This window comes from Nomascus leucogenys, chromosome 9, assembly GCF_006542625.1.
Source record: "Nomascus leucogenys isolate Asia chromosome 9, Asia_NLE_v1, whole genome shotgun sequence".
Classification (NCBI taxonomy): Eukaryota; Metazoa; Chordata; class Mammalia; order Primates; family Hylobatidae; genus Nomascus; species Nomascus leucogenys.
Window position 1 is genome coordinate 30095951 of NC_044389.1, and position 20450 is coordinate 30116400.

General features: G+C 37.3%; 1 protein-coding gene and 1 pseudogene across 1 annotated transcript in view; one reads left to right on the forward strand and one right to left on the reverse strand.

Moving 5' to 3' along the window:
* SWT1 (SWT1 RNA endoribonuclease homolog) overlaps window positions 1-20450 on the reverse strand; it is a 137233-nt gene that overhangs the window by 59846 nt on the left and 56937 nt on the right. The window contains exons 14-16 of the mRNA XM_030818745.1: window positions 20224-20372; window positions 12859-13043; window positions 2367-2498 (exon numbers count right to left, since the gene is read on the reverse strand). Coding sequence (XP_030674605.1) covers window positions 2367-2498; window positions 12859-13043; window positions 20224-20372 — 466 coding nt within the window. The remainder of the gene's footprint in view (window positions 1-2366; window positions 2499-12858; window positions 13044-20223; window positions 20373-20450) is intronic.
* On the forward strand, window positions 6310-7219 carry LOC105738783 (annotated as a pseudogene).

Sequence of the window (20450 nt, forward strand, 5' to 3'; positions counted from 1 at the left end):
ATAACTAAGATCAGAGCAGAACTGAAGAGACACGAAAAGCCCTTCGGAAACTCAATGAATCCAGAAGCTGGTTTTTTGAAAAGATCATTGCTATTTTTTTAAACTCCCAGGTGATTACAGTCTGCCACTAGAGCTGAGAATCACTTGGGCCAGTGATGCTCAGCCTTTAGCATGAACAGAATCACCTAGAGGACACAGACCTATAGGCCTCATGCCCAGAGTTTCTGATTGAATAAACCTGAGAGGGCCTGAAAATCTGCACTTTTAACAAGTTAGATGTGGTGATGATGCTGGTCTTGTGATTACACTTCGAGAACCACTAGATAAGCATATTGGTTAGAGGTTCTCAACCTTGCTGACACATATGAATTACCTGGGGAAATTTTTTAAATCTTGATTGCCAGGCACACCCCAGACTAATTACATATGAATCTCTAGGGTGGAGGATCCAGGCATCAATATGTTTTAAAGTTCCTAAAATTAAAAAGATTTCCTTACAGCAGAGGTTTATAAAGCCATTAATATACTAATAATACAAGTGATTTCCCCAGAAGGTGGTATAGTATGCAATATTTCCAGTTTTTTGAACCAGAAACACTTGTGGCACATAATTAACAGCTCTGAACGTCTGAAATACTGGCCTATCAGATAAAATGGAAACTGCTTTGCGTGGCCTGAGACACTCTCCAACCTTGATCCAGCCTCATCTTTTGCCAACCCTTCCTCCCACCACTGCATATATAGATCCCTATTAAAATACTCATACCTTTTGATTGCAAGATCTGTTTTAATATGATTGAATTATTTCTACAGCTGTTTGGATTCAGAGGTCATATCTTATTTCTCTTTGGTCCCCAGTGCCTAGTACGATACCAAGTATAGCAGGTGCTCAATGAACATCTGCTGAGTTATTAAATACAGATTTCTATCCTTACTTTCTGTAGAAAATATACTGTCAAGTATGGCTTTTATGCAATCTAGAGTGAACAGAAGTTTTTACATAGCTAAAATCAGAACTGAATAGTTCACCCTTATGGAGCCACTCTTATTTTAATAAGGCTTTAAATTATAAAGGGACTATTTGCATTTAGAGGTAACATTTAACTTGTGTTAGGATCTGCCATACTTTAAATTCATTAATAACTTAAGGGTGGCAGAAATTTTAGATAACTTTATATTCTAAGAATTATTTAGGCCAACTTTGATCCAAAAAGAGGCAAAAATGCCTTCTAGACTAACAAGGCAAAAATGCCTTGTATATTAACAATAGTTTCCAAAAACCATTAAAGAGAAATGAAAAAAAATTTTTGAAAATTCAAGTTTTTCAAACTTGAACATAGCAAAATCAACTCAGTTTTGTTTTTGTTTTAATTTACAAAGAACAGTATTTTTGTGTTATCAACCTGTAACTCTAATTCAGGTCAAACCATCTTGGTACATAACAATAAAACTGCAAAGGTTAGAAGTATCCTCCTTTAGTGCCACAAAAGAAAGCACTTGATTTCATGCCATAAAGTGCCACGGTCTATTCTATAGCTTTCTGGCACTATATTTTCCATATGCATCACAAATATTTTAAATAATCACATATACATAAATTTCAAAGCATCATAAGACTATGTTGCCTTTTTTTTTTTTTTTGAGATGGAGTTTTTCACTCTTGTTGCCCAGCCTGGAGTGTAATGATGTGATCTCGGCTCACTGAAACCTCTGCCTCCCAGGTTCAAGCGATTCTCCTGCCTCAGCCTCCTGAGTAGCTGGGATTACAGGTGCCTGCCACAATGCCCAGCTAATTTTTTGTATTTTTAGTAAAGACAGGGTTTCACCATTTTGGCGAGGCTGGTCTCGAACTCCTGACCTCAACTGATCCACCCACCTCAGCCTCCCAAAGTGCTGGGATTACAGGCGTGAGCCACCATGCCCAGCAACTACGTTGCTTTTCAAACTTATTTCAGTTTGTAGTTCTGTAAAACTATATTGGAAGAAAAAAACATGCTAAAAATATTAACATATTTGTTTTCAAGAGCAATTATAATTACCTTAACATATATTTATTCCATAAGTAATTATGGAGTGCCCATTATATGACAGGCACTATTCTAGGAGTTATTGTTACACAATCATGAAAATGTTCATGAAGTTTACAAGCTGGTATATTTTTTCTAGAAAGGGAAAAGGTGGAAACATTCTTGTGATCTCAACTAGAAATAGGGATTATTTGCAAGAGAGGGAAAGAGTTGAATCTAAAAGCCATTAGTTTATAAAATTTGCTATGTGACTCCTAGCAACTCTGAAAAAGTTGGTAAGCCTAGGAGAAAGAGAAAAGTAATAAGTAAATAACACTTTAAAATTAATATAGTGTTTACCTTTGAATTCCTTCAAGAATACCCCTCACAGCTGCCATTAACTTTTGAAGATACATAAATGCTTCTTCAAATGATGCTATATTTGAAGTAGTCAGAGCTGAATTTGAGCCCAATCTTTGAAATACATCCGTGCTAAAATAGAGAAAAAAAAAGATACTCATAGGTATACATACATATTTAATGTAATTCAAGTATTTCTGTTGCAAATGTATAAAGTAGTATTTATTATCATTAATCTCTCAGAATGCTGATCTATTTAAATTAGAAATAAAAGATAGTAAAATACGAAAGTCTGGGATAATATTCATGTAAAGGATCTAGTTCAGACACTATACAGGTCTAATCTAAAGTAATACTATGAAAGTTGTGTGAATATTGTTTCATTCTAAGAGACAACAAGAGATAGAGGAGAAGTAATGCTATCAATCTGCATTCAGGTCAGTACTCAGGATGAGAAGGATGAAGAAAAAATTAGAGATCAGATTATTCCTGTTAAAACTAGAAGTTTATCCTAGTAATTTCACTTGTAGAAATTTATCATAAATTAATAATAGTTATTCACAATCAGGCAACAATTAGTAACACCTTAAATGTATAACAATATAAGCAGTGTTAAGTAATCAGTAAGTTGGCCACTTGATAAAATACCAAACTAGGCTGGGCATGATGGCTCACCCATGTAATCTCAACACTTTGAAAGGCCGAGGAGGGAGGATCACTTGAGGCCAGTAGTTTGAGACCTGCCTAGGCAACATCGTTCGACCTTGTCTCTAGAAAAAAATTTTAAAATTAGCGAGGCGTGGTGGCACTGCCTGTAGTCCCAGCTACTTGGGAGGCTAAGGTGAGAGGATTGCTTGAACCCAGGAGGCCGAGGCTTCAGTGAGCTGTCATCGAGCCACTGCATTCCAGCCTGGGCAACAAAGTGAGACCCTGTCTCAAAAGAAAACACACACACACACATACACACAAAACACCAAACTATTAAAATGATGCTTATGCCACCTATGAAATAGAAAAATAAAAGTAGAGAAAATTTACTTCATAACATAAGAACAACCATATAAAAATCCAAAACATGTTGTGCTTGGTTTGAATAGTGTCCCCCCATAATTCATATATTCGCCCAGAACCTCAGAATGCTACCTTATTTGAAACAGCGTCTTTGAGATGTAATTAGGGTGAGTTAAAATGAGGTCATGCTGGATTAGAATGGGCCCTACTCTATGTGAAGAAAAAGGCAGAGATGGGAGTGATATATCTACAAGGCAAGGACTGCTGGCAACCACCAGAAGAAAAGAGAAAGACATGAAACAGATCCTCCCTCAGAAACTCCAGAAGAACCAAGCCTGCAGACACTTGGATTTCAAATGTTTGGACTCCAGGTCTGTGAGCGAATACATTTCTGTTGTTTTGGGCCAGCCAGTTTGTGATACTTTGCTATAGCAGCTGTAGGAAACTAATAATATTCCTAAAAAACAAGAATGAGTATGCTTAATAAATTCACAATGTTGACCACGGTAGACTTCAGGCAGCAGCACTCAAAGGAATTTCCTCCCCTACTTTATACTTTTCAAAGTATTCCTTTTATAACTGTCGTAAAACACACTTAACATAAAATTTACCACTTTGAACATTCTGAAGCATATAATTCAGTGGCATTTAGTACATTCACAATGCTGTGTAACCATCACCACTACCTAGTTAAAGAACATTTCATTACCCAAAAAGGAAACTGAATCCATTGAGTGGTTACTCCCCAGGATTCTCCTCCTGCCCCGCCAAACCCCTGCAACCACCACTTTGCTTTCTGTCTCTATGGATTTGCCTATTCCGGGTATTTGCGTGTGTGCATTTGCTATTTTTTAGATAAAACCAAATTTATTTTATTTAAAAATATTTACATTTAAAAAAATTTTTCTACATTTAAAGCCTAAAAAGAGAATGTAAAAAGAGAGTATGTAATACCCACAGTCTACCAACCAGAGATAAGCATTACTAACATACCTGGTTCTTCATCTTTTTCTGGATATACAAGCAAATTGTCTGTGTGGAGGTGTGGTTGTGAGAGAGTGGCTGGGGAGGCAGGAGACCAAGAGAGAAAACAGGAAACAACATCTTCCAGGAAAGCCATCAGTAAATCAAAGTACTGTATACTAGACACCATTATTCCAAAAACTTCCATTATAATTTCTATATAGATTTATACAATTTAGGTAAAAGGATGAGGGCACTAAAAGCTCTTCCTCCAGGGTTTATCCTAAATGACAAAATGTGGGAGAAATGAGCGTGAGATGAGGATGAAAATAACCATACCAGTCATAGGATTGCCAGGTACAATCATCTTTTGCTGTGGGTACTACTATTTTTGCTATCTCTTGAGATGTATCGGCAAATCTTGTTGTTTTTACCTTTAAAATATATCCAGCATTTGACCAATTCTTATCATCTCTCCCACAACTGCCCTGACCCAAATCATCATTATTTTCCACCTGGATTATCACAGTAGGCACCTAACTGGTATCTCGCCCTCTTCCTGCCTCACCCTCATCACTTCACAGCCTGCTCTCAACAAGGCAGAGCAATCTTTTTTAAAATGCAGGCCTGATCTTGTCATTTCTTTGCTTAAAATTGTGCTGTAGCTTTTGCTAAGAGTAAAAGCCCTAAATTCTTACAATGGCTTATAGGCCCTACACAGTTAGCACACTGTCCCTCCCCATTTCATCTCCTCGTACTCTGCCCCCTTGCTCCAGCCACACTGGCCGGAGCCAGTTCACCCAAAGTATTAGACATGCTCTTTCAAGCTCTTTGTAATTTCTGTTCTTCTATCTGAAACACTTTTCCTGTAAATAACTATATGCTCCCATCCTCACCTCCTTCAAGACAGTACAAATGTCATTTTTTTAACTGAAAGTTTTCTTGAACACTCTCTAACACTGTAATTACCACTCCTCCCTAAAACCGTGTTACTACTATTCCTCCATTTCTTCTTTCCTCTTAAGGCGTCATGATCAAATGACAAACTACCAAGTGCCTGAAAGTATGAAAAAAATACAATAAATACACCATTTTCCCTTGATTCTAGACTTTTACAGACACTGTGCAATGTATTAACTATTGGATCCATGGCTAAAATTTAGACGTCCTTCACTTGAAAATGTATCTTTTTTTTGAGACAGGGTCTTGCTCAGTTGCCCAGGCTGGAGTACCGTGGTGCGATCACAGCTCACTGCAGCCTTGATCTCCTGATCTCAAGCAATTCTCTCACCTCAGCCTCCCAAGTAGCTGGCACTACAGGCGAGGGCTATCACGCAAGGCTAACTTTTTTGATTTCTAGTAAAGATGAGGTCTCACTACGTTGCCCAGGCTGGTCTCAAACTCCTGAGCTCAAACAATCCTCTTGCCTCAGCCTCCCAAAGTGCTCGGATTATGGGCGTGAACCACTGCATCTAGTAGAAAATGTATCTTAAGGTTGAAGAAAAACATACTGAGTATATATATGTATTTTTTTTTAATGTGACATACTGTTTAAAGATGTTTACCACAGGTTCCCAAACTTTTTTGATACCCTTTCTTTTTGAGATAGGGTCTCACTCTGTCACCCAGGATGGAGTGCAATGGCATAATTACAGCTCACTGCAGCTTCTACCTCCTGGGCTCAAGTGATTGTCCCACCTCAGCCTCCTGAGTAGCTGGGACCACAGGTGCATGCCACTATGACCAGCTAATTTTTAATTTTTTTTGTAGAGACAAAGTCTCACCATGTTGCCCAGGATGGTCTCAAACTCCTCGGCTGAAGCGATCCTCCTACCTCTGCCTCCCAAAGTGCTGGGATTATAGACATGAGCCATCATGCCTGGCCTCAGGATACACATTTTTAAAAATGTCTCGCCTTTTTCCCCCGCTAGAGCTGCTGGGCCTGCATCTGTCAAGCCACAGACGCAGGTCTCTGTTCTGCAGGATGGGGTTTGTTAAAGTTGTTAAGAATAAGGCCTACTTTAAGAGATACCAAGTGAAATGCAGAAGACGACGAGAGGGTAAAAATGATTACTATACTTGGAAACGCTTGGTGATATAGGATAAAAATAAATACAACACACCCAAATACAGGATGATAATTCATGTAACAAACAGAGATATCATTTGTCAGACTGCTTCTGCTCATATAGAGGGGAATATGATAGTCTGCACAGCATAGGTACACAAACTGCCAAAATAATGGTGTGAAGGTTGGCCTGAAAAATTATGCTGCAGCATATTGTACTGGCCTGCTGCTGGCCCGCAGGCTTCTCAATAGGTTTGGCATTGACAAGATCTATGAAAGCCAAGTGGAAGAGACTGGCGACGAATACAATGTGGAAAGCATTGATGGTCAGCCAGGTGCCTTTACCTGCTATTTGGATGCAGGTCTTGCCAGAATTACCACTGGCAATAAAGTTTTTAGCACCCTGAAGGGAGCTGTGGATGGAGGCTTGTCTATCCCTCATAGTACCAAACGATTCTCTGGTTATGATTCTGAAAGCAAGGAATTTAATGCAGAAGTACACTGGAAGCACATCATGGGCCAGAATGTTGCAGATTACATGCGCTACTTAATAGAAGAAGATAACGATGCTTACAAGAAACAGTTCTCTCAATACATAAAGAACAGTGTAACTCCAGACATGATGGAGGAGATGTATAAGAAAACTCATGCTGCTATACAAGAGAATCCAGTCTATGAAAAGACACCCAAGAAAGAACTTAAAAAGAAGAGGTGGAACTGTCCCAAAATGTCCATTGCTCAGAAGAAAGATCGGGTAGCTCAAAAGAAGGCAAGCTTTCTCAGAGCTCAGGAGTGGGCTGCCGAGAGCTAAACCAAACAATTTTCTATAAGGATTTTTCAGATAAAGACAATAAACTTATGGACAGCAAAAAAAAAAAAAAGTCTCAGAAGCTTAAATGAGAAACAGCAGGGAAGTTTTTGTTTGTTTGTTTTTGTTTGTTTTAATTTGAATCAGGAGTAGTATCTAACACTTAACTAAATTCCTTGTAAGTAGAAAAGATACCAAAAACCCGACCTGATGAGCTACAAACTTGCAACTGATTTTTTTTTTAATTTTTATTTTTATTATTATACTTTAGGTTTTAGGGTACATGTGCACAATGTGCAGGTTTGTTACATATGTATCCATGTGCCACGTTGATTTCCTGCACCCATTAACTCGTCATTTAGCATTAGGTATATCTCCTAATGCTGTCCCTCCCTCCTCCCCCAACCCCACAACAGTCCCCAGAGTGTGATGTTCCCCTTCCTGTGTCCATGAGTTCTCATTGTTCAATTCCCACCTATGAGTGAGAACATGCAGTGTTTGGTTTTTTGTCCTTGCGATAGTTTACTGAGAATGATGTTTTCCAATTTCATCCATGTCCCTACAAAGGACATGAACTCATCATTTTTTATGGCTGCATAGTATTCCATGGTGTATATGTGCCACATTTTCTTAATCCAGTCTATCGTTGTTGGACATTTGGGTTGGTTCCAATTCTTTGCTATTGTGAATAGTGCCGCAGTAAACATACGTGTTGCAACTGATTTTTAAAGAGAGGGTCTTGTTGTGTTGCCCAGGCTAGTCTCAAACATTTGGCCTCAAGTGATCCTCCCACTTCAGTCTCCCAAAGTGGTGGTATTACAGGCATGAGCCACCGTGCCCAGCCTCGCTCTGGTAGTTTTATATGACTATTTGTGCATAGGTCCTACCAGACTTCCAAATAAGCATCTTTACATGAAAGGCCCATGAGCGATTATGTTGAAAAACTTCTATAATGTGTCTGGTACATAACCAGACTTGAGAAACAGTAAAGTAGGCCTAAATAAATGTGTATTAATAAGGCAATATAAGCATTTTTGTCTTGCTGAAATGCTATCACACACAGTCTATTATCCGCAAACTACGCAAAACTCCCTAGCATCCAACACAAATGCATGTACATTATAGGTGAACTCTAAGAAAGGACAGCTAAAATATCTTAGATATAGTTTTAATCTATTTTATTTTGAAAGTGGTAATCCCTGTCAGGGATCTATGGTAACTTTCTGCTAACCAGAATGTCTGATTAGCCAAAACCTTAAAACTGTGTTAAGACTGAAACAAACAAAAAAAAAAACCTTTGCTTTATACGAAAATATACATTTATAAATATTGTTAGTCCTCATGCCATTTATTGTTATTTCTTTAGCATGACAGGTTATAAAGCCAGTAGATAGTTTATGTTTATGAACACTAAAGTAATAGAAGTATTTCTTCCTTTTAAACAAAAGTATTTATCTTCTTTTAACAAAATCTTACAATGAAAAACAGTAATACAGTCATGCGTCACTTAAGACAATAAGAATACATTCTGAGAAATGCACTGCTGGGCAATTGCATTGTTGTGCAAACATCTTAGAGTGCATTTACATAAAGCCTAGATGGTATGACTTACTAGACATCTAGGCTGTATGGTATAGCCTATTGCTCCTTAGCTACAAATCTGTACAGGATATTACTGTACTGAATACTGCAGGCAGTTGGAACACAATGTTAAATATTTGGGTATCTAAACATATGTAAGCACAGGAAAGGTACAGTAAAAGATATAGTATTATAATCTTATGGGACTACTGTCATACATATTCCACTGTTGACCAAAATGTTGTAATGAAAGTGCTAAAAAAAAAAAAAAATGACAAAACTTTAGCTAGATAAAAAAAAAAGGAGCAAATACGCAAATCAGAGATGAAAAAGGAGACATTACCACAGAAATACAAAGAATCATAAGAAACTATTATGAATGGCCATTAATGAATAACTACGATAACACGTTTGATAACATAGAAGAAACAGATAAATTCCTGGACACATACAATCTACCAGGATTCAATTATGAAGAAATAGAAAATCTGAACAAATCCATAACAAGTGAAGAAATTGAATCAGTAATAAAATTTTCCATCTGTGAAAATTCTGGAACCTGATGGCTTCATTGCTGAATTCTAACAAATATTTAAAGAAAAATTAATACCAATTTTCCTCAAACTATTCTAGAAAATTAAAGAAGCAGGAATACTTGCAAACTCATTATACGAGGCCGACATTACCAATTTCAAAACTAGACAAGGACACAGTAAGAAAATAAAACTACAGACCAATATCCTCAATAAACATAGGTACGAAAATTCTCAACAAGATACTAGCAAACTGAATCCAACCACACATTAAAAAGTTCACTATGATCAAGTGGGATCCATCTCAGGGATGCTGGAATGGTTCAAAATACACAAATCAATAAATGTGATAAACCGCATTAATAGAATCAAAGGGAAAAATGATAGGATCATTTCAATAGATGCAGAAAAACCATTTGACAAAATTCAACATCCCTTCATGATTAAAAACTCCCAAAAAATTAGATACAGAAGGAGCGTACCTCAATGCATTAAAGGCCATATATGACAAACCCATAGCTAACATCATACTGAAGGAACAAGAACACCCACTTTTACCACTTGTATTCAATATTGTACTGGAAGTCTTACAGCAATTAGGCAAGAAAATGAAAGGAAGGGCATCCAAATTGGAAAGAAGGAAGTCAAATTATCCCTGTTCACAGACAACATGATCATATATATGGAAAACCCTTAAGACTCCACCAAAAATCTCTTAGAGATAATAAATGAATTCAATAAAGTTGCAGGATACTAATCAACATACAAAAGTCAATAGCATTTCTATATGCTAATAGTGAACTATCTGAAAAAGAAAACAAGAGAACAATTCAATTTATAATAGCTACCAAAAAAGTAAACCTAATCAAAGAGGTGAAAGATCTTACGCTGAAAACTCTAAAACATGGATAAAAGAAATAGAAGGGGATACAATAAATGGAAAGATGTCTCATGTTCACGTATTGGAAGAATTAATATCATCAAAATGGTCATACTTTCCAAAGTGATCTACAGACTTAATGCAATCCCTATCAAAATTCCAGTGTCATTCCTCATAGAAACAAAAAAAAATTATAAATTTCACATGCCAAATTTGAATAGCCAAAGCAATCCCCGAGCAAAAAGAACAAACCTGGAGGCATCACACTACCTGATTTCAAAATATACCACAAACAACCAAAAATTAACCGAGAAAAAAACAAACAACAAAATATACCACAAAGCTATAGTAACCAAAACGGCATGGTACTGGCTGGCATAAGACAGACACATAAACCAACGCAACAGAATAGAGAGCCTAGAAATAAATTAACATACCCAAAGCCGTCTGATTTTGGACACGGATACCAAGAACACACATTGGGAAAAAGCTTTTACACGGTGAAGGAAACAACAGAGTGAAAAGACAACCAAGAGAATGGGAGAAAATATATGCAAACTATACATCTCACAAGGGATTAACATCCAGAATATATAAGAAACTTAATTTAACAGCAAGAAAACAAGATAACCCAATTAAAAATGTGCAAAAGGATAAATGGCCTCCAGCTCCATCCATGTTCCTGCAAAGGACATGATCTCATTCTTTCTTATGGCTGCTTAATACTCCATGGTGTATACAGGGCATTATCCTTAGCAAACTAATGCAGGAACAAAAAACCAAATACCGCATGTGCTCACTTATAAGTGAGAGCTAAATGATGAGAACACATGGACACATGGAGGGGAACAATGAACACTGGGGCCTATTGGAGGGTGGAAGGTGGGAGGAGGGAGAGGATCAGGAAAAACAATTAATGGGTACTAGGTCTAATGCCTGGGTGATGAAATAATCTGTACAACAAACTCCCATGACACAAGTTTACCAATAAAATAAACTTGCACATGTACCCCTGAACTTAAAGTTTAAAAAATGGGCAAAAGACCTTAATATAAATTTTTCAAAGGAAGACATTTGAATGGCCACCAGGTATATAAAAAATGCTTGACATCACTAATCATTAGGGAAATGCAAATCAAAACCACATTTGAGATACCACCTCACTCCAGTTAGAGTGGCTATTATCAAAAAGAAGAAAAGTGTTGGCCAGGTGCGGTGGCTCACACCTGTAATCCTTTGGGAAACCAAGGCAAGAGGAATGCTTAAGCCCAGGAGTTTGCAGGAGTTTGAGACCAACCTGGGCAACATAGTGAGATATCATCTCTGTAAGAAATAAAAAAATCAAAAAAATGAGGTGAGAGGATCGTTTGAGCCCAGGAGGTCACTGCAGTGAGCCGTGATCGCACCACTGCACTACCACCTGGGTGACAGAGCGAGACCCTGCCTCAAAAAACCAACAAACAAACAAGTGTTGGCAACGATGTGCAGAAAAGGGAACACTTTATACACTGTTAGTGGGATTTGTAAATTAGTGGTGCCATTATGTAAAATAGTACAGAGGTTCCTCAAAAAATTAAAAACTGAACTACCATATGATCCAGCAATCCCATTACTGGGTATACACCCAAAGGAAATGAAATGAGTATGTCAAAGAGATGCCTGCACTCCTGTGTCTGCTGTAGCACTATTTACAACAGTTTATCTCATAGAGGTAGAGTAGAACAGTGGTCACTAGAGAACGGAGAGGGGAGAATGAGGAGAGGTTGGTCAACATGTACAAAGTTACAATTAGATAGGTGGAATAAGTTCTGGTGTTCTATTGCATAGTAGGGTGACTATGGCTCAAAGTAAAGTATTGCACATTACAAAATAGCTAGAAGAGAGGCTTTTTTTTTTTTTTTTTTTTTTTTTTTTTTTTTTTTGCGCTGGAGTCTTGCTTTGTCACCCAGGCTGGAGTGCAGTGGCACAATCAGTTCACTGCAACCTCCACCTTCCAGATTCAAGCAATTCTCCTGCCTCAGCCTCCTGAGCAGCTGGGACGACAGGCACATGCCACCATGCCTGGCTTATTTTTGTACTTTTTTTTTTTTTTCAGTAGAGATGGGGTTTCACCATGTTGGCCAGGCTGGTTTCAAACTACTGACCTCAAGTGATCCACTCACCTCTGCCTCCCAAAGTGCTGGGATTATGGGTGTGAGCCACCATGCCCGGCCTAAATGTTCTTATCACAAAGAAGATCATGATAAATGCATGAGCTGATGAATACCTCATGAAAAAATACATGATAAATGCATTACAATAGCCAAGATATGAAATCAACCTAAGTGTCCAATAATGGATGAATGCATAAAGGAAATGGGGTATATATACACAATGGAATACTTTTCATCCATAAAAAAGAATGCTATTCTGTCATTTGTGACAACATGGATAAACCTGGAGAATATGTTAAATGAAAAAAGCTTTTTTTTTTCACTTAACACTTAAAATGCATGAGGTATTCATCATGCTCACTAGCCTGATTTGATTATATATCACATATATCTATTGAAACGTCAAATTGTACATCAAATTGTACCCTGTAAATATGTACAATTATAATGTCAATTTAAAAAATAATTTTAAAAAAATTCCCCCAAATTTAGTACCTGTTCTCATATATTGTAGTCCAAACATTCTCTAGGATAGACCAGATTTCTTGATGCCTGCTGGGTTGGGGAAGATGAGAACTCGAGAAAACAGTGATTTCTTGATTATGAGACTTCAATGAAGTACCTTCCCGAGTTTTAGTCACTGTGTTTTCTGAAGAATTTGGCGTAAGTTTTGTCTTGACCTGAGGAAATAAGAATTACATAAAATGCAGCTAGTTCTTCATTTGCAGAGGAGAAAAAGAGAACGGCAACTGTGCTTACAAATGTTCTAGCTTTCTGAGAAGTGGTAGCAATTCTTTTTCTTTTATTATGTACATAATATTCCCAGAAAAGCATCAGAGCTAGAAAAGATATTTTCCTTTTCCATTTAAATCAAACAATATTTCCAATCTACTTATAATGATTTGTTTAGCTAACATGCTAATGTCAATTTAAGAATACTGCTTGAACACTTCTATATATGTAGTACTGAAAGAGATAGAGGACCCCTAGAATACAAAGTACAGAGGTACAATCAAGCCTTGAAGCACCTTACAATCCAGTTTTAGGAAAATGTAAAGGGCTGCAAAGGGTTGTTTAAAAAAAATCAAGATATAATTTAAACCTCAGGTTATGGGTAAGGTGAACCACTGAAGGTTTCTAACTTAGGCAGTGATATACTCAGAAGTGCACTCTAAGATAAACTAAAACAGAAGAAAGCAGAGGCAAGAAAACTGGTTAGAAGGTTACTGAAATAATCTAAGAGGTGAGTCCTGAGAACACGGATTAGCTACAAAAAGGCAGCAGAATGAAAAGAAAAATAAAATGCATGCAAGAAATATAAAGACTTGGCCAAAGACTAGATCCAGGGAGTGAGGGAGACCCTAAGACATTCTTTAACCTAGATGTGTTAGAAGAATGATACAAATAAATTGGAACTTAGGGTGGTCATAAATCTAGAAGAGTGTGTGTGTGTGTGTGTGTCTGTGTGTGTGTGTGTCTGTGTGCACGCACACATGCGCACTAAGTAGACTGAACCTTCTTGATTACTTCCCCAGAGGAATGTATACAGTTTTACGCAGTAAAAGTCAAACAAATACTTTGAAGCAATACATCTCACATACATATACAGGAATTGATGGAAATACTATTTGATGTTCTACAATCACTGCAATTTTAAACATCACATTAACTTATACATTGCTAACGAGGGACAATTCACCGAACATACCACATATTATAGTGTAGTAGCAATAAACTGTAATGTGTATTTGTCTATGTTTCCAAATTTTATGGCCTCTTGTTGTAAAGCTAAGAAGAGAGGCTGCTTGCAAATAAGAATCCTCTTTGGATGAACAGAATACGTTTGTTTTTTAGGTATATGTTAAGTTTGAGGTATAACAAGTTATTCGGGTAAAGATAGTTAGCAAGTAATTGGATATGTAGATCTGCAGCTTAAAAATACAGTTGAGAATCATTCTCATGAAACAAGTCTTAGGAGATGAAATAGGGGGAAAATTAGGAACTAGCAAAAATAAGAGGGGAAGAATCAGTATGCAATAACAACAGAAGCCAAGCGAGTCAGGTTTCAGGAAAGAAAGGATAGACACCACCAAGTGCTGAAGAAGGACTGAGAAGAAGAATAAGAAAGAAAAAAGGGTAACTTTGATAATCAGAAAAAAAATGACAACCTATGGTTTCTTTCAGTGGAGTGTGGAGATAAAATTCTACTTGTAAAGGATTAAGGGGTAAGTGAGTGCTCTAGCCTTGTTCAGTTGGCAAAAAAAAAAAAAAGAAAAAAAAGAAAGAAAAGAAAAAAGAGACAAGAAAACAAAAAAAAGAGTGCAAAAATGAAAATAATGGTTAGAAATTTTTTTCTTTTTTTTTTGAGACAGGGTCTCACTCTATCACCCAGGCTGGAGTGCAGTGGTGTGATCTCAGTTCACTGCAACCTCTGCCTCTAGGGCTCAGGTGATCCTTCCACCTCAACCCTCCCCAGTAGCTGGGACCAGAAGTGCAAGCCATCAGGCCCAGCTAATTTTTGTTATTTGTTGTAGAGACAGAGTTTCGCCATGTTGCCCAGGCTGGTTGGTTGCCCAGGTTGGTTGTGGCTCAACCAATCTGCCCACCTTGGCCTTCCAAAGTGCTGGGATTACAGGCATAAGCCACCATGCCTGGCCATAAATTGCTCTTTTAAGAAGTTTGGTAGTTGATGGAAGGATAGTGCAGTAAATAGAATGGCCAATGAAAAGTATGGTATTTAAGAATGGAAAAGATCTAAGCATATTTTAAAGCACAGTAAAAGAGATAAACTACTGATTCCAGTTTTTAAAAAAATGTATATCATGTGGAGGAAAAAAAGAAAAGTACCTGACAGAACGTACAAAATTTTAACTATAAGTTTAAAAACTTAGTTTTTTGGTCTTGGCTCTACTATAAATATGCTTTGTAAACTTAAATAAAATTACTCCAGTTCTCTAGGCTTAAGTTCCCTGTGAAAAAATGATTGTTTCAAAGGATTAGCTTCATGGATTGCTAATTTCATACATAGTAAAATTTTTTTTAAATAAAACTTCCAATACTATCAGTAGTAACATTTAATATTTATTGAGCATTTGTTACATACTTTCTCAGAATTTTCTATTTATTAGCTCATTTAATCCTAACAACTACCCTATGAAACAGATACTATGATGGTCCATATCTTATAATCAACAAAACTGAGGCATAGAAAGGTTAATTAACTCATCCAAGGTCACACAGATGATAAGAGGCACGAACAAGATTTGACCTTCAGCAATCTGACTAGAATGAGGTTATGAGCTCTCTCCATCTGTAAAAGTAAATGTTACCCTTCTTTATCTTCTGGGGCAAGAAGAAAAATTAAAAAGATGATTCTTCCCATTTTTGCCTGTTTACCTTAAATTCTGAACTTAATGAATAGACATAAATGAAAAGACATTTTATCCTGAGATAATTTTTTATCACCAAATATATTTAAAATACAGCCCAGCATTTACCTAACGCCTCTTTTCTTTAGCTCTTAAATAGCAGTGTATATACTATGCAAGTGGATTTCTTTATCAAATACTACATAGCACTTACTACATGCTAGACATTAAGGTCCGCGCAAATATTAACTTGTTAATTCACGTGACAATTCTAAGGCCAGCATTATTATTACACCCATTTTACAAAAGAGAGAATTAAGGTCCAGAGAGTTTAATTAACTAGAGGTTAAAAACACCACAACTCAGGATCCTGAGGCACCTAAGTCTAAAGCTTATTAACAAGATTGATTTTAATTACTCTATCATCTTAGTAAAAAGCAAGTCCTATTTTTTTTAGTGGTTAGAAGGCCCATAAAATGAAAATGTACGTATCCTTTTCCTATTTCTCCCCTCTTATATGAAAATCTGGAAAAGGCAGGACACAATGGGTCACGCGTGTAATCCTAGCACTTTAGGAGGCTGTGGCGGGAGGACTGCTTGAGGCCAGGAGTTCGAGACCAACCTGGGCAACGAAGTGAGACCTAGTCTCTACAAAAAAAATTTAAAAATTAGCTCGCCACTGTGGCACATGCCTGTGGTTCCAGCTATTCAGGAGGCTGAGGCTGGAGGATCATTTGACACGAGGTCAAGGTCACAGAGAGCTATGAGCTATGATCACAACTCTGCACTCAGGCCTGTGCTACAAAGTGAGACCCTGTCTCCCAAAAAAAAATCTGGAAAATGATAAAGTTAGTTTATCTCCATTTTAGTTTCTCAAAGCAATCAAATAATGAATATTCCTCTTTTCCTGATTTTCTACACTTAATAAATTAAGATTAGGTAGTTTTTATAGTTACTAGGAGATACCATATCTTTGGAGGTAATCTATTTGTTGCTCAAGTTACTGAGACATGACCAAATATATAAGACATATATCAAATCTAATACATTCTATAAAACGATTCCTGTTAAAAGTATATTTTAAAGCATCAGTCCCCAACCTTTTTGGCAACTGGGACTGTTTTGTGGAAGATAATTTTTCCATGGACGGGTAAGTGGGAGGATGGTTTCAGGATGATTCAAACACAGTCCATTTATTGCATACTTTATTATTATTACATTGTAATATATAATGAAATAATTGGCCAGGCGCAGTGGCTCACATCTGTAATCCCAGAACTTTGGGAGGTCGAGGTGGGTGGATCACCTGAGGGCAGGAGTTCCAGACCAGCCTGGCCAACATGGTGAAACCCTGTCTCTACTAAAAATACAAAAATTAGCCAGGTGTGGTGGCACATGCCTGTAATCCCAGCTACTTGGGAGGCTGAGGCAGGAGAATCACTTGAACCTGGGAGGTGGAGGTTGCATTAAGCTGGGATCGTGCCATTGTATTCCAGCCTGGGCAACAACAGAGAAACTCTAGGGAGGAAGGGAGGAAGGGAGAGAGGGAAAGAGGGAGGGAGGGAAGGAATATACAACTCACCATAATGTAGAATCAGTGGGAGCCCTGACCTTACAGTCCCATCTGGGATGATGGGAGACAGTGACAGATCATAAGGCATTAGATTCTCACAAGGAACATGCAACCCAGATCCCTTGTATGCACAGTTCACAATAGGATTCATGCTCCTGTAAGAATCTAATCCCACTGCTGATCTGACAAAAGGTGGGGCTCAGACAGTAATGTGAGTGATGGGGAGCAACTGTAAATATAGATTAAGTTTTGCTTGCTTGCCTGCTGCTCACCTCCTGCTATGCCAATACCAGTCATGGCCCAGGGGTTGGGGGCCCCTGTTTTAAAGGACTATACTAAATCATAAAGTTCTTGGTTTACTCAGACAGTGAATTGTTTCTAACACAAAAATAAAGGTGCAACACTTCAGAGTTCTAATCCTGGAAACAGCATGGACGGTTTCAAGTAATCACACTAAAGCCAAGTGTTGAGGGGAAAGCACTATGAGGATGATAGATTCTCTGCTACTCGCCTTCATGAATCTCTTGCTAACGTAGCAAATGAAACTCAAGATCCAGAAATAAATAATTTATTAACAAGTCAATGGTTTTTTTTTTTTTTTTTTTTTTTTGAAATGAAGTCTCGCTCTGTCTCCCAGGCTGGAGTGCAGTGGCACGATCTCAGCTCACTGCAACCTCTGCCTCCTGGGTTCAGGCAATTCTCCTGCCTCATCCTCCCAAGTAGCTGGGACTACAGGTGTGTTCCACCATGCCTGGCTAATTTTTGTATTTTTAGTAGAGACGGGGTTTTGCCATGTTGGCCAGGCTGGTCTTGAACTGCTGCCCTCAGGTGATCCACCCAACTGAGCCTCCCAAAGTGCTGGGATTACAGGCATGAACCACCATGCCCAGTCAAGTCAATAGCTTTAAGTATGCAATGGGCAACATATACGTAGTAGGCATATCATTATATGACAACACAAAATTTTAACATCATATTTTCATGGTACCTCCCATCTGTAGGATTTTATCAATGAAGACGGTTAAAAACTAAACATTATTATTTTTATTTCAATAAATTCTAAATTTTGTTTTATTCTCAACAATCTTAATTAAAAGACTGTTAAGACTTTAAGTATCCTGCACTTTCAATCTGTTCACTACATTTTGTTCACTAAGGATATGATTTAGGACTCAATTTTGTGACGGGAAAGGAGAACACATCTTTTCCAACACAATCAAGGTACAATACTCATGCTATAACCCTCTAAATCCCTAGGCCCATTTTTTCCTACTAATAGTTCTAAAAATCACACTTGCCATTAAAAAAATAAAACTACCAATGTTTTGGTCATCTCAAACCAAAAGATCATTTCACCCCTTAAGCAAATTCTTTCCTCAAGAATGATCACATATTTCCACTCAGTTTATTTAAAAAGCTGCTTCCTTTACTCCATGAAGTAAGTATTCTCTTAGCAAGGAAGTGCTTTCCTCATCGACTATGATTAATGTTAGTATCATCTAATCCTTTGATTACTTCATAGGTAGGGGACCTATCTGACTATGAAAAATCAATGAGAAAAACCTGGACAACTCAGTTCCTCAGAGAAAAAAGAGAACATAACATCTATACTAGATAAAAGTTCCATTAGTATCTCTTTTAGTAGTAGTGATAACTGAGGTTTTTTGAGCTGTTTATGCTAGATAAAACTCTCAGATTTTTCTAGACGTGAAATTAGAGGCCAGGCACAGTACCTCACACCTGTATTCCCAACATTTTGGGAGTCTGAGGCAGGAGGATTGCTTGAGACCAGGAGTCAAGACCAGCCTGGGTATTAGGGCATAATTCTGCCTCTACTAAAAATATGAACAATTAGCCAGGTGTGGTGGCGCCATGCCTGTAGACCCAGCTACTCGGGGGGCTGACATGGGAGAATCACTTAAGCCCAGTAGGTGGAGGTTGCAGTGAGCCCTGATCGTGCCAGGGTGACAGAGTTAAACCTTGTGTCAAAAAAATAAAAAATAAAAAATTAGAAGACTGTATGACTGGGGACAAAAATTAGAGAGTTAAGTTTAAAAGAGATAAAAAGGCATCAGCTAAGATGGCTGCATAAGAATTACATGAAACTTGTTAAAAACTTCACAAATTAGCAAAGTTTGGATAAGGTTCACAGATAACTATTGTATCAATGTTAATTTCATGATTAATTATACTGTAGTTACATAGGATATCCTTATTTTTAGAAAATACATATGGAAATATCTTGGGGAAAAAGAGCACCTAGGGGAAAAAGGGCATCCTATCTGCAATATACTATCAAATAGCTCAGAAAAAAATATAGATAGATAGATAGATGGACAGACAGACAGGTGGGTAGGTAGAGGAAGAAAACAATAAAGCACATGTGATAAAATATTAACATTTGGAGAATCAGGGTAAATAATATATATGGGAATTCTTTGTACTGCTCTTGCAATCATTTTATAAGTTTGAAATTATTTCAAAATAAAAAGTAAAACAAGGACAACAACATTATCAAGTAACACTGTCAAAAAATAGATTCAGTAGGGTTTCAGAGAGTCTTGACATCTGCATGTTTAAAACAATTTCCTAGGTATTTTTGATGTATGTGAGATCCACTGGCCTAAGGCACTGTAAATGAACAGTCAAATAGCATGCATAGCTTTCTTCCATCCATAAGTGAAAATAATATAAAATAAGAACAACTGCTGTGACACTCCTTCCATAAAAGGAGGTATGGGTTTTATAACTTGTAAGAGTTGCTTACTCTCTATTCAACTCACTTAACATTTACTTAATGCCTTTAGTATGTTAGAATAAGTTAGAATTAAATTATCCTTTACCTACTGTTGTCTGCTAAACACATTTTCAGAACATATATAATTAGCTACTCTAACTGGCATTCCAAAGGCATCTTACCTCTGCAAATGTCTGAAGGAGGTTGTTTACTTGAGCAAAGGTCTGTGGAAGAATACCATCATAATTTGACCTTGTACTGAAAGCATGTAACAAAATTCTAGAATCCTGAAGCAAGAATTTGACTGTTGTAAAATCCACTGCCTTATTAGCTGGTAACAGAAAATTGAGACAGAAAAATATGGAAGGATGAGTATACATCATAAAAATGTCTTTGGAACACTAGTATT